Source organism: Clupea harengus, chromosome 6, assembly GCF_900700415.2.
Source record: "Clupea harengus chromosome 6, Ch_v2.0.2, whole genome shotgun sequence".
In the NCBI taxonomy this organism is placed as follows: domain Eukaryota; kingdom Metazoa; phylum Chordata; class Actinopteri; order Clupeiformes; family Clupeidae; genus Clupea; species Clupea harengus.
The window spans coordinates 14,532,822-14,546,455 of NC_045157.1; the positions used below are offsets into that span (position 1 = coordinate 14,532,822).

The window sequence follows — 13,634 nt, forward strand, 5'->3', positions numbered from 1 at the left end:
CTGTAGTCTATAAATAGAATACGGATGTAAGTGTTCTTTAGCTCCAGGTGCTCCAGTGCAGTGTGAAGCAGCAGGGCTACTGCATCCTCTGTAGATCTGTTCGCTTTGTAGGCAAATTGGTGTTGGTCAAAGGAAGCTGGTGTGATGCCTCTTATGTGTTTCATGACCAGCCTTTCCAAACATTTAGCAGGTATGGGGGTGAGAGCCACTGGCCTATAGTCGTTCAGGCATGTGACCGCAGTCTTTTTTGGCACAGGTATGATGGTTGATGCTTTGAAACATGGGGGGACATGAGAAAGGGCTAGAGAGCGGTTCAAAATGTCTGTAAAAACCTCTGTCAGCTGGTCCCCGCAATTCCTTAGTACGCGGCCTGCCACACCATCTGGTCCTGCCACTTTCCTGGGGCTGATGGTTTTCAAGCAGAGTCTGACCTCGTGGGGGCTCAGAGTGGGTGCAGCAGCGTCAGAGGCTAGGGGCAGAGGCAGCTGACCAGTGTTGTCCCTGTCGAACCGTGCATAGAACTGATTCAGCTCTTCAGACAGGGTAGCACAGCTGGACGGGGGGGATGACACAGTCCCTTTGTAGTCCGAGATTGCCCTTATTCCCTCCCATACTTGTCTCGGATTGGTGTGAGTGTGGAAAAGTTGCTCAACACGTTGCCTGTGCTTGGCTTTTGCAGATTTTATGCCTCTCCTCAGTGCTGCCCTGGCTACGCTGTACGCTGGTGCATCACCTGATCTGTAGGCTGCGTCTCTGGCCTTTAATAGTGTACGCACCTCTCTGCACATCCATGGCTTTTGGTTGGGGAACACTCTCACAGTCCTCCTTCTTGTGACATTGTTCACGCAGAAGTTGATGTAGTCCATAACTGAAGATGTGTATTCCTCCAATGCCCTTTTTGGGTCAACAGGAGCTTCCAGGCTGTTAAATATTGTCCAGTCCGTGCTGTCAAAACAGTCCTGCAGCTGAGGGATGGCATCCTCATTCCACACTGTTATGGACTTGGTGGCAGGCCTTGTCGCTTTTATTCTTTGTTGGTATGAGGGGTACAGGAACAGCGAGAGGTGGTCAGACAGGCCTAGGTGGGAGTCAGACTGTACTTTGTAAGCCTTAACAACATTAGTGTACACCTGGTCTAGTGTCACACTGCCTCTTGTTGCACAGGTCACGTTTGGATGGAATGTGGGGAGCACAGATCTGAGATTAGCTCGGTTAAAATCTGCTGCTACAATGAAGGCGCTGTCTGGGTGTGTGGCCAGTCTTTTACTTATGTAGACATGTAGCTGTGCTAATGCTAGTTTAGCATTAGCGTCCGGAGGATGTAAACAGCACAGATGAAAACAATGCCAAACTCCCTCGGTAAGTAGAAGGGCCTGCACTTCAGAAGCATAAGTTCCAGTTCGGGGCAGCAATACTTTTCGACAATGCTTGCGTTTGTGCACCAGCAGTTATTTAAGAATACACACAGACCGCCACCGGACTTCTCACCCGAGTCAGCTGTTCTGTCGGCCCGGTAGACGGTGCGGCCTGCTAGCTGGATAGCTGCGTCTGGTGTGGTGCTGTCTAACCATGTCTCCGTGAAAATCATGCAGCAGCAGCTTGTCAACGTCCTCTGTGCTGTGAGTCGTAGTCTGATCTCATCCAGTTTATTTCTTATTGAGCGGACATTGGCGAGGAAGATTGAAGGAAGCGGTGGTTTGGATGGGTTAGCCTTTAGCCGAGCTCGTACACCGGCCCGCTTGCCTCGTTTCTGCATCCGCTCACAGCGTCTCCTCTGCCGGCCCGTTGAGGCAGAGCTTTCGCTGGGTAAACTGGATCTCGGGAGGAATGGATATCTCGCTTGACAGTCGATGTAATTCACGATTTATGTCCAGGAGCTCGGCACGGCTGTACTGTTGTGCTAGTGCAGGGCACATGAGTGCTAACAAACAAACTATTATTAAAACTATTATTAAACAAAATCCTTTAGCCGGGACAGCTGTGTATGCGTCGCCATGGCAACCCACCTAAACAATTTCACTAAAACTAAAATAAAACTATAACTATACAATTACTGACAAAATCCTATGGTCTGGAGACCCCTAAGATGCTGCGTGGCAACCTACTATACAATTAAACTAAAACTAAACTAAAACTACAACTAAACAATTACTAACAAAACCTATAAGTCTGGAGAGCCCCGAGCCGCTGCGTGTGTACGCGCCGCCATGGTAACGAAAGAGGGGATATGCTTAAATCTACTGTCACGCTTCAGCTGCTCTTTCATGTCTATTGACAGCTCGTCTGCTCACCAGAGAAATGGATCCCGAACTCAGGCGAATGAACGGTAGTCCTCTTTGAAATTGGACTTAAACTGATTTCTAATATTCGGCGTGATACAGTGTCATTTGACATGAGTTTAGCAGCTGCACCGGCAGCTGTTGCGCGGCCGGAAAATTATTGTTTCGGCAATTGTATGGGGTTTGCCAAGCTTAGCAATTCTATGAGCAACTAAGATGCCTCCAGACACTGCTTGGAGATGGTGGTTTGTTGTTGCTGGAGGCCATCACGTTTATGTTTAAAGAAGTCCACAGGCTTCAGAAACAGAAACTTGTCCATAGTTGTGTTTGTTTGCTGATACAGTGTGTGTGAAGTTAATACAGTTCTAATTTCAACGTCGTGTTCTTGTTAGTGTGTTTGTATGTGTGGCTGTGAACGAATTGCACACGAATAATGGATAAGGCTTGCACTCTACTTTCCACTTTTTTTTATATTCATTGTTTATATGTTTGTATCGTATATATTGTGTTTTTTGGTTCTTATGTGTAGTACTTTTCTTATGTGTAGTACTTATTTGTGATTTTATGTTATGTGTAGTAGCTACTTATTGTGTTTCTATGTTTTTATGTTTTATGTTTACTGTATGCACCTTCACACCAGAAAAAAATCCAAGTAGGTGTAAACCTACTTGGCAATAAATCTGATTCTGATTCTGATTCTAGGCAATGGTTCCTAACTAAACAAACTGTACACAATGTAGACAGGGACAGCACAAAATAGTATTCAAGTGCTGGTGTTTTATTTGTTGCAACACGGTGGATGATCAAAAACTGTAAAGGTAGGTGTTAAGGAGAAAAGGGCTAGCTGCAGTTGGAAGAAGGTAGCTAGCTAGAGGGCTAGCTCTCGGGGCTACGAGCTTTTTTAAAAAGACTGGAGCAAATTACTCCTTAGAATAGGCTACGAATAGACCTACTGCAAGTGCAGTAAGGTATTACTAAGGAAGGAGTGAGTCTTTAAAAAGACTGTTCATAAAGCAATTCATATCTGAATGATAGAGGAAACAAGAGAAATCGAACATACTCGGAAACGTAGGCGCAACTCGCGTTAACATGATAAGTCTCCGTTTTGATTGGTGGATCAGGAGCTAAACAGTATTTGATTTGTTTGGGTCAGTCCAGCCCCGAGCTTTCACTAACCAGTGACAGGTCGGCGGTCGTTTTTTCTTCTCCTCTGTCTGTGACATCGCGCCCCCCCTGGAGAGTGTTCGCGCCCCCCCCCCCCACTCTGAGAACCACAGAACTTGGACATAGGTCCAGCCAATCAGTGCCTGGGAAGGTGGTGCACTGGCGAATGGAAAGAGCGGAGGGGGCGGGGAAAGGAACAGACGGAGAACCACGAGATAGAAGCTGACGACGTCTGGAGAGCTCCCACGCTAGAAGAAGAGGTTTAGTACGGTGTAGCGTGAGGCGGAATGTCCTCACTAGTCAGTTAAGTGTTGTAAATAGTTAGAAAACTTTATTAGTTCTTCGCCAAAGCTGAAGGATTCACCACGCCAGCGGACCCGGACACCCTACCGTTTCGCCTCTCCCACGCCACTGACAGGTGGTGTTTGTGGTCGTGAGTATAACCCTGCCACATGTGACTCCACAACTGTGAAAGAGCAACAAAGTAGCGTGGACTGCAATGTCCATTGTGTGAACAGTTTAAGGACCGTGACACGAACATTTTGAATTGAACTGAACATTGAACTGAATGTGTGAAACAGCGAACTGCGTGCGAGCGTCAAACTGTATGAGCAAAACACTGAACTAACTTAAGGTGACCAGATTTCTGAGACAAAATCCGGGGACATTTTCAGTTCAGACACGTTAACACCTCCAAAACTTGTCATGTTTTTGTCTTTGTAATCGAAAAACGGGGACACTGACTGGGCCCTTATTTATAAAAGCAGTTTATCTTACCCTTGTTCTTCTAAATCGCAAGGGGAATGTCAAACAAAGAGTTTTCTTCTTAAAACTAATGACAAAGTGGCTGGAATGAAGAGTAGTAAAGGTAAAAACCTTTTGCCAATATCAGTGATAAGAACTTCGTTGACGTCATGCACAAGCTTCCCTGCAGTAAGCCTAACCTCTGTGTTTGGCTAATAAGTGACTGCTCTGCACGGATGGGTGACAGGTGTAGGTTTTTCCAGCATAGAAAATGTTAAGGCCATTGAGGCAACTAAATGTATTGTATTCTTATATTCTGTGTGAAAATCACCTGGAACTATGAACATACAGATCAGGCCCATAGACTCCAGGATCTTTGGAATTGTTTTTTTAGGTATTACTATACCAAAAGTGATTTAAGAAACAAACAAACAAAAAGATTCAAAATACAATTTCAGTAAAAAAAATGAATTACATTCAAGCAATGTAAAGGTGAGGGAGGGAGATCTGAATAATCTAAAAAATAACAAGTCCTGTGACACACTACCAGTTGACATATTTGTTGATAAAGAATATGTGAAGTTAATGTGGGAAAAAGACATTTCATTAGTGTCTTTTAATTAAGAGACCACCACAAGAACACATGTGTTTTTTTTTAAGTAATGTAGGCCTACCATTATTCTAGGCTACCTGTAATTGTCTATCTATGTAGCCTAAGCACATGACTCATTTAAAGATTTTAGCACATTGAAACCCACTGCTTAAAATTGAACTGGTGAGACTGTTTTTGCTTCCACAGAACGATCAAAGTTCGAAGTACATTATTGTCAGTCACACAAACAACAAGACAGACGTAAGTGGGAGGCGCAACTGGATGTACGGAAAGCAAGTTCAAGGAGTATTGTCTTGCTTTCAAGTGGTTTAATTTATTGACAAGTTGCCAACTACCTCTCAATAGTAACTTAGACTAATGAAACTGAAATGTCATAGTACTGTAGTTAGTATCACTGCTAATGTTAAAAAGTTAACAAATTTAGTTAGCAAGTAGAGCTATGGCTGACACCTGACCGACAGATAGCTGCTGCTTAACACTCACATTGTTGCAAATTGTAGATCATAGGCTACATACATATTGTAGGTTAAATAACATGATGACATAAATGACATAGATGATAAACAATGACACTTACAATAAACACCGTTCGCTAATCGCCTATCCTTATGCTATCCTGTTTTGTACACGATTTGCCAGAGCTAGCTGGCTGAATGAATGAATGAATGAATGGACGCGATCTCTCTCTGAATAAAAAAAGTAGGAGCTAAGGGCAACGATTCTACCGCGTTGCATATCCCACCAATCAAAATACTACAAAGACGGGCATTCTAGAACATCTTTGAGCTCTAAGCTAGAGCTTGTCCCCCTGGCTGCTGGCTGGCTTGCTTGAGCCTGTGGCGTGTAGGCTACGCAACTAAACGTTTTGGTCGTTGTTTTCTTTCTTTCTTTTTTTAATTTGTATCCCGGGTCTGTTGTTGGTCACAGTGAAAACCGGGGACATTTCCGGGGACAGCTCCAGCCGGGGACAGGCCACCAAAAACGGGGACTGTCCCCGGAAACCGGGGACGTCTGGTCACTACAGTACTATGACATTTCAGTTTCATTAGTCTGGGTTACTATTGAGAGGTAGTTGGCAACTTGTCAATAAATTAAACCACTTGAAAGCAAGAAAATACTCCTTGAACTTGCTTTCCGTACATTCAGTTGCGCTTCCCGCTTACGTCTGTCTCGTTGTTTGTGTGACTGACAATAATGTACTTTGAACTTTGATCGTTCTGTGGAAGCAAAAATTCAATGTGCTAAAATCTTTAAATGAGTCATGTGCTTAGGCTACATAGATAGACAATTACAGGTAGCCTAGAATAATGGTAGGCCTACATTACCTAAAAAAAAACACATGTGTTCTTGTGGTGGTCTCTTAATTAAAAGACACTAATGAAATGGCTTTTTCCCACATTAACTTCACACATTCTTTATCAACAAATATGTCAACTGGTAGTGTGTCACAGGACTTGTTATTTTTTAGATTATTCAGATCTCCCTCCCTCACCTTGACATTGCTTGAATTTAAATCATTTTTTTTACTGAAATTGTATTTTGAATCTTTTTGTTTGTTTGTTTCTTAAATCACTTTTGGTATAGTAATACCTAAAAAAACAATTCCAAAGATCCTGGAGTCTATGGGCCTGATCTGTATGTTCATAGTCCCAGGTGATTTTCACACAGAATATAGGAATACAATACATTCAGTTGCCTCATTGGCCTTAACATTTTCTATGCTGGAAAAACCTACACCTGTCACCCATCCGTGCAGAGCAGTCACTTATTAGCCAAACACAGAGGTTAGGCCTACTGCAAGGAAGCTTGTGCATGACGTCAACAAAGTTCTTATCACTGATATTGGCAAAAGGTTGTTACCTTTACTACTCTTCATTTCAGCCACTTTGTCATTAGTTTTAAGAAGAAAACTCTTTGTTTGACATTCCCCTTGCGATTTACAAGAACAAGGGTAAGATAAACTGCTTTTATGATTAAGGGCCCAGTCAGTGTCCCCGTTTTTCGATTACAAAGACAAAAACATGACAAGTTTTGGAGGTGTTAACGTGTCTGAACTGAAAATGTCCCCGGAGTTTGTCTCAGAAATCTGGTCACCTTATCGTAGTGTTAAGGTTGATTGGCGTTTATTACATTCATTCAAATGTGTTTTCAGTGGATTTGATATGTGGAAGTGAATGTTGGTAAGGGGCTTATGACATCCTGTGTTATTGCTATGTTTTATAATTTCTCTGAGTGGGAAATTATTACTTTGGTTAACGTGCCCCTTTTTCGTTAGTTAAAGAACACACTGGTGAGTAGGAATAAATCCAAATTGAATAATAAGTTCCACCTGTTACATAGGCCACAGCTTTTGCTTACTCTACCCACCTCTGATGGTTAGAAGGTGGCAAAGGTTATGTGAGGAAGAGAGTTGGTGGACAAGAAAGAAGGTCTCTGGAAATAGGGAGGAGGGGGGTAAAAAATAACTATTTAAATGATGGCCTTGTGCAACCTCAAGCATACTGGCCCTGGTCATGAGGAAAAGCCTGCAGATTGAACAGTAACAGATTCAATTTTGTTGGCTTTATTTCCATAATGTTGGCCGAAGTCTTAGGCAGCACAGTATTCCCCAGTAGTTTATATAGTTGTTCACCAAAATGCACTCTGAGAATTGCTAGATGTGCAGATTCCCTGTGCTTGGCCAGAGGGAAACCATTTGTCACACACATTGGCCATTTGTCACTCCCCCAGCATTCAGAGGTGTCATTACTGACTCCAGTCCTGCATTCCTTTGGCTTTTGTGTGCCTCCGTTCCTCGCAAGAGTAAAATGCGATCTAGAGTGTCTGCACATGACTTTGAAACACTAATGTTATAGTGAAAAGCATAATTTCATTGAGTCACCTTTTGCTGTTATTTGACCTTTTAGTCAGGGGTTTTCCTTATTTGGTGGACTGCTCTGTATTGGTCTAAGCAATGCCTCTAGTTATATTCATAACATAACCTACGTGTGATTCAAGCTTCTGATCACCCAGTAAAACAGCATAGTCAGCACCTTTAGCCATATAATATGTCTGTTGTTTAATTGCTTTTGCTTTATTCTTCCTCCCAGTAACGGAAGATGGATCCCAATGTGTTTGTTTCTGAGCACAGCTCATCTTATGACCCTTTGAATGAGTTATCACTGTTGTTGATGAGCTGCACAGGGACGCCACAACTCAATGCAGGTGATCTACAAAGAAAAACTAAAAAAGACAACCGAAGTAAGTATCTTATACTATATGTCAATATACTATATGACCCCCTCTTCTTCACTATCTATCAAAACTGTTAATCATTTTGATTGATAGGGGTGTTCTAGGTCTTGTTGCATGTGTTATTCGATTGAAGCGTATGCAGACGTGGACAAAATTGTTGGTACCCTTCATTTAAAGAAGGAAAAACCCACAATTGTCACTGAAATAACTTGAAACTGACAAGCTCCAGTTTTGTCTCGTCGGTCCAAAGCACATTCTCCCAGAAGCCCTGTGGCTTGTCAATATGCATTTTGGCAAATTCCAGTTTCGCTTAAAAAAAAAAAAAAAAGAAGCTCAATATGTATTATCTAACTATTCCTCTAGACAAAAACTAGAAAGCCATATTTCCATACTGTTAGTGAGAGAAGATTCCGTACAAAAATGACAGTTGAACATAATAGGTATTAATTAATTCATAGGATGAATACAAATTATAACAAATGAAATGCTGTATGTGAAAGAAATCTTGCAGTGATGCTTAACTTTAACTTTTCACAGGTGGCAGAGAAAAATTTGGGCGTGACCAAGTTACAACAAAGACCCTTGATAAGTCCAAACCAACATGCCTTGCAAAAAAACCTGATCCATGTGGAAGTGTCTCCACTGATTTGGGGCAACAGCAAACAAAAGAGTTCTTCTTTTATCGTTGTCAAAAATGTGAGAAGGGTTACAATGAGAAGGAAGAATATAAAGAACACATGAATGAAATGCATCCTGTAGAGAAGAAGCATCACTGCACAGAGTGTGGCAAAAGCTTCACTGTTGCCAGTCTACTTCTCGAGCACCAAAGAATCCACACTGGTGAGAAGCCATATGATTGCCAAGAGTGTGGAAAGTCATTTTCTTCAAAAAGGTGGATCCGGATTCATCAAAGAATTCATACTGGAGAGAAGCCATACTACTGCAAAGAGTGTGGGAAGAGCTTCAGAGAACAACAATATTTGACAATACACAAACGAATACACAGTGGAGAGAAGCCATACAAATGTTCATACTGTGAGAAAAGTTTTGCTCAGAATTCTGCTCTTAAAGTGCATGTGAGGCAGCACACTGGAGAGAAGCCATATAGTTGCAAAGTGTGTGGAAGGGGTTTTGTTCAATCTACCAGCTGTCAACTACATGAAAGGAACCATACTGGACACAAACCCCATTTATGCAGAGAGTGTGGAAATTCTTTTTCTACAAGCTGGAATTTGCAAAAGCACATGAGGGTTCACACTGGTGAGAAGCCCTACATTTGCAAAGTATGTGGAAAGTGTTTTGCTTCATTTTCAAATTGTCTAACACATCAGAAGACACACACTTCACAGGAGTCATGACATTTCTCTTCCCGTCTACGACATCGCCTTGTTTCCAGTTGGTTTGGGTATAATTGTGATGACATTGTGTGCACACTCTTTCCTGAAGGGCAACCAGATCTATCTGTAGATACCCTTCTCTACTGCTATTGATTTTACTTCATGTGTTTTGCTATTGTCTTATATTTTGCTAATGTGTATTATGTTTCCATTGCTATTCTCTAGCCAGAAAGCATTCTCTTTTAGATTACTTTTTTGTTCTCTCTGTTTCTCGCCTTTTGGTGGCCCACATTTGCTTGAATATTGGTTTGTATTTTAATAAAATGCCTCCATCATCTATGGCATGTTATGCTCAGTATGTATTTCTACTCAATCATGGTCTTTCAGGGCTCTACAGACACTACATATACACGCACCATTAGTAAACTGTAGACAGAGATGAACTTGGTTGGCATATCTTGAAGTAGAAAGACCAAGCCTTTAGGTCAGTGTCTAATCACTAGCTGGTTTGGGAAGGACTCACAGACATTACACAATGTTAGACCTGAACAAGAAGGTCTCTATCACTCCATAATGTCTATGTGTTTTGGAGCTCTACCATGCATAAAAATGGACTAAACAATGGCCCAATATCATGAATGTGTTGAAAAAATTGATCATTTGTTTTACGGTCAGAGTAGTGTATCAAATCAGAAATTCATAGCATTGGATTTGTCTCTAAAATTCACCAGCAGAGGGAAGCATCTCTCTCGGTTCTGCCTATGTAGGTGACCACCAAAAAGGATCTGTGACCAAAAACTGTTCTTTACAGTCATTGGTAACCTCCAAAAAGTGTGTGTGTGTATGTGTTGTGTATAGATAGATAGATAGATAGATGGATACTTTATTAATCCCGAGGGAAATTTAGGTCATCCAGTAGCTTATACACATATACACCTCACCGACATACATACATAAGTCACATATACATACACATAGGGAGAACATATTCACACAGTGTTTCCAGATACAGGAAAGGGTCTGACCCTATTGTACAGAGTTCAATGATTTTGTCGGTGTCCAGGAGGAAAGTGAAAAGTGATCTTGTGCTGCTGGTGTGGATAATGCAAAAAAAAATATAATGTTCTTGTGCTTGTGAGGATGGGTAGTGCAAGATAGTGATCTTGTGTGTGTGTGTTTGGAAAGTGTATATGTTCATTTGAATATACACACGTGTACATTTTCATTTGTTGAGTTACTTTACTTTGTAGTTATTGGCTTAACCCACAAATGGGAATTTTGCAGAGTGAGCAGGACCTATGTGGGGAAAAAATCTAAATTATTGGAATGAGCAACAAACTGTCATGAAATATGGAATTTCTTCAAACATTTTTATAGTTCACTGACTTAATTATAGAGTTTTCCAGTTTCCTGAACTATTATTGCATTGCATATTGCTGTTGGTCAGTCGGTTGCTAAATATAGCAATTGGTCTGTTGGTACACCTGGAAATTTGTCCATTGTGTTTGACTTTAATCAGTAACTTGCGTATAGGCTAGTTTAATTCAGAACCTACGTAAAAAGTCTGCCTCAATTTAACTGTAACCCGATGCCACTTTAACCCCGCCCCCTGAACTAGACCACAAAAAACACCATTTACCTGTATCTTTTGCTGTCGTTCGCCCTCCATCCAAGGGTGCACACCTCTCTGTAATCTTAGGCAGCAACTGCTAGCTAACTCTGCAACCGGAGCAAAACAAAGCACGACATCGCAATGTCAAACTGCAACGGAACGAGCGATCGAATCCTCAGGCCTAAATTGCAGTGTATCAAAGACATCTCCATCTACGAACATCACCATATCTTCTCTCTGCCACATCAAAACATCCGAAATCCCTTTTCTCCAAGGATTGGTAACTTCCAATGTGATTTTGATTGAACTATACTAGCTACTCTACCTGACTAAGCATAGGACTGTTTACCTTGGCCATTGTTCATGTATTTGATCTGTTTTGTTCACCGAACATAACTGTTGATATGTATTCCCATGGTTATTTGGTAGTTGGCTTCGCCGCACCATTTAAGGGTTATCGTTAGTATTGCTTCTCAGAGACATGGGGTCTGCCTTTGTGTTGAATGGTTGATGCCTGTCCAATCGGGTGAGATTACCAACATATTGGTGCTGATGTCGGGATAGTAGGCTACCAATGTGTCTTGCTGGCCCTCGTGAAGACGGTATTACTATTTACACACAATTGCACCAACATTCATCCGGCGCCTGCTCACAAGGTAAGGTACCTACTTATTCTGGTGCTCCTGCGTGAGTCTGGTACCAATTGTAGCCTACATACAGGTCTATCTTCAAAAATGACTTGAAAATTGACAACATTTCAAACGGTCCCTTTTCACTCGTTAAAGCAGTCAAATCATTCAATTTAAAGGCCACAGCTTTTGCTTACTCTACCCACATCTGATGGTTAGAAGGTGGCAAAGGTTATGTGGGGAACAGAGTAAAGGGAGATATCTTTTTAGTATCCAACTAAATGTTGGTGGACAAGAAAGAAGGTCTCTGGAAATAGGGGGGGGGGGGGGGGGGGGGTTGGGTAAAGCTAACTAGGTTGAAGTTGGGACATTGCAAGTTAGCATTCAGAGGTGTCGTTACTGACTCCAGTCCTGCATTCCTTTGGCTTTTGTGTGCCTTCTTCCTCTAAACCAGTCGTTCTCAAAGTGTGGTCCGCGGACCACTGGTGGTCCGCAAGTGCCCCGTAGTGGTCCGCGACGGCCACAAGTACATTTTTGCGACATTTCTAACATACAACTCAGAACGAAGAGAACACAGTCAGTAGAAGCCTAATATATTAAAGAGTAGCCTAATCTATTTAGAAGGTCATGGATCGGTGGCTTAAGACAGGGACAATGAAATGAGAATGCCTCTGACACAAGGAGAAGGGTCACTCCCGCCGCGGAGCTGCATTCAAACAGCGTTTTTTTTCTCCCGCTGCAGAGACAACAAGATGATAACTTTATTCTGTGTTGTGTGACGTTGGATAATGACAACTCATAATTATGAAAAGTTGACTACTAGGATAGTCGGCTAGCCTACGGTTGGTAGTGAATTACTGCGGTCGCGTGGTCGGTATGCGCATTGTAACGGATCCCCATATAGTGGCATGAAACTTACTGCTGGTGAAATTACTCTTTTATTTTCTTCTTTCTTCTTTATACATTCAATAAACTGGCAAACTATCACCACCGTAAGAGCTTTGGCCTCATACGGGTCCATTAAACCATTCAACTTTTCAAATGTATGCATGTGCATCCGTCCGTAACTAAATCTCTAGCCGTACTGAGAAGTTCACATTAACACATAACACAAATCTGCGATACCTTTTTTACCTTCTCAAAATAAAAGTTCTAATTATCTATAAGAGATAAGGTGGCATAAAACCTCAATACATTCTTCAAACAATACATTATAATTTAGGCACACATCAAAGATCAATAAGGCAAATCCAAAGTAGGCAATCAACCCAAAATAATAGCCCTTATATGGGGTTATTTACACGCATCATTGTGTTTATTGGTGTTTAGTGATACATTGGCGAGTGTGTGATGGGAGTATGAGGCTGTGAGCGAACTATAGTTTGTAACTTAACCAAGTCACGCATGGAGCAGGGTTCCAGATACTTTGACTAGCGCATTGTCATATCTAAAACTAGCCTACCGATAAAAAAAGGAGTGCGAGGTCTGGGTAGGAGGCCTGTTGTTCCGGGGATATACTATTTAGTTAGATGGTCCGCAAGTTTTTTTTTATTGGCTAAGTGGTCCTTGGTCTGAAAAAGTTTGAGAAACACTGCTCTAAACTCTCCTACTGTCTCTAGTACCTACAGAGGGAACTGCAAGATGAATGTCATTTTGTACTTTCTTGTGTGGTACTGTAAATCATTATTATATATTTATGTTTGGTCTTGGGCTGGTCGTTATGATATGGGCAACAGTAAAATGCGATCTAGTGTCAGGTCTGTGCTTTTTTTTTGTCCGTGCTTTTACTTGTTTTCCCTTTCGTTCCTTTATGTTACTTCCTGTCTGCCATTGTTTCCTTCCTGTGTCTAGTCCTTAGTTCCCGCCATGTGCTTTCCTGTGTTTGTTTGTTTATGCCATGTGCGCCCTTGTTGTTGTCCGTGTCTCCACCCCTCACCTGTTCCCAATCATCACCCTGTTTGTTTGTCTGATTGGCTTCTCCTGTGTCCTGTTAATTCCCCTTGTTTAGTCCACCTGTGTCTC

General features: G+C 41.9%; 1 protein-coding gene across 2 annotated transcripts; it reads left to right on the forward strand.

Moving 5' to 3' along the window:
• The first annotated feature begins 3,571 nt into the window (after positions 1 to 3,571).
• Positions 3,572 to 9,715, forward strand: LOC105899791 (zinc finger protein 239-like). 2 transcript variants are annotated; one of them, XM_012827008.3, is made up of 3 exons: positions 3,572 to 3,876; positions 7,890 to 8,040; positions 8,572 to 9,715. In XM_012827008.3, exons 2-3 carry the CDS (start codon positions 7,899 to 7,901, stop codon positions 9,390 to 9,392), a joined length of 963 nt encoding a protein of 320 aa, XP_012682462.2. In that variant the 5' UTR covers positions 3,572 to 3,876; positions 7,890 to 7,898; the 3' UTR covers positions 9,393 to 9,715. The 2 variants fall into 2 exon arrangements, with proteins under 2 accessions (XP_012682462.2, XP_012682463.2); XM_012827009.3 differs by lacking the exon at positions 3,572 to 3,876 and having other exon boundaries at positions 6,851 to 8,040.
• Positions 9,716 to 13,634: the final 3,919 nt, after the last annotated feature.

Excerpts from the sequence above, each read along its gene's own strand:
- LOC105899791 (XM_012827008.3), top strand. The coding sequence starts at position 7,899 with ATGGATCCCAATGTGTTTGTTTCTGAGCACAGCTCATCTTATGACCCT. Across the intron at positions 8,041-8,571 it reads AACTAAAAAAGACAACCGAA|GTGGCAGAGAAAAATTTGGG; the intron begins GTAAGTATCTTA and ends AACTTTTCACAG.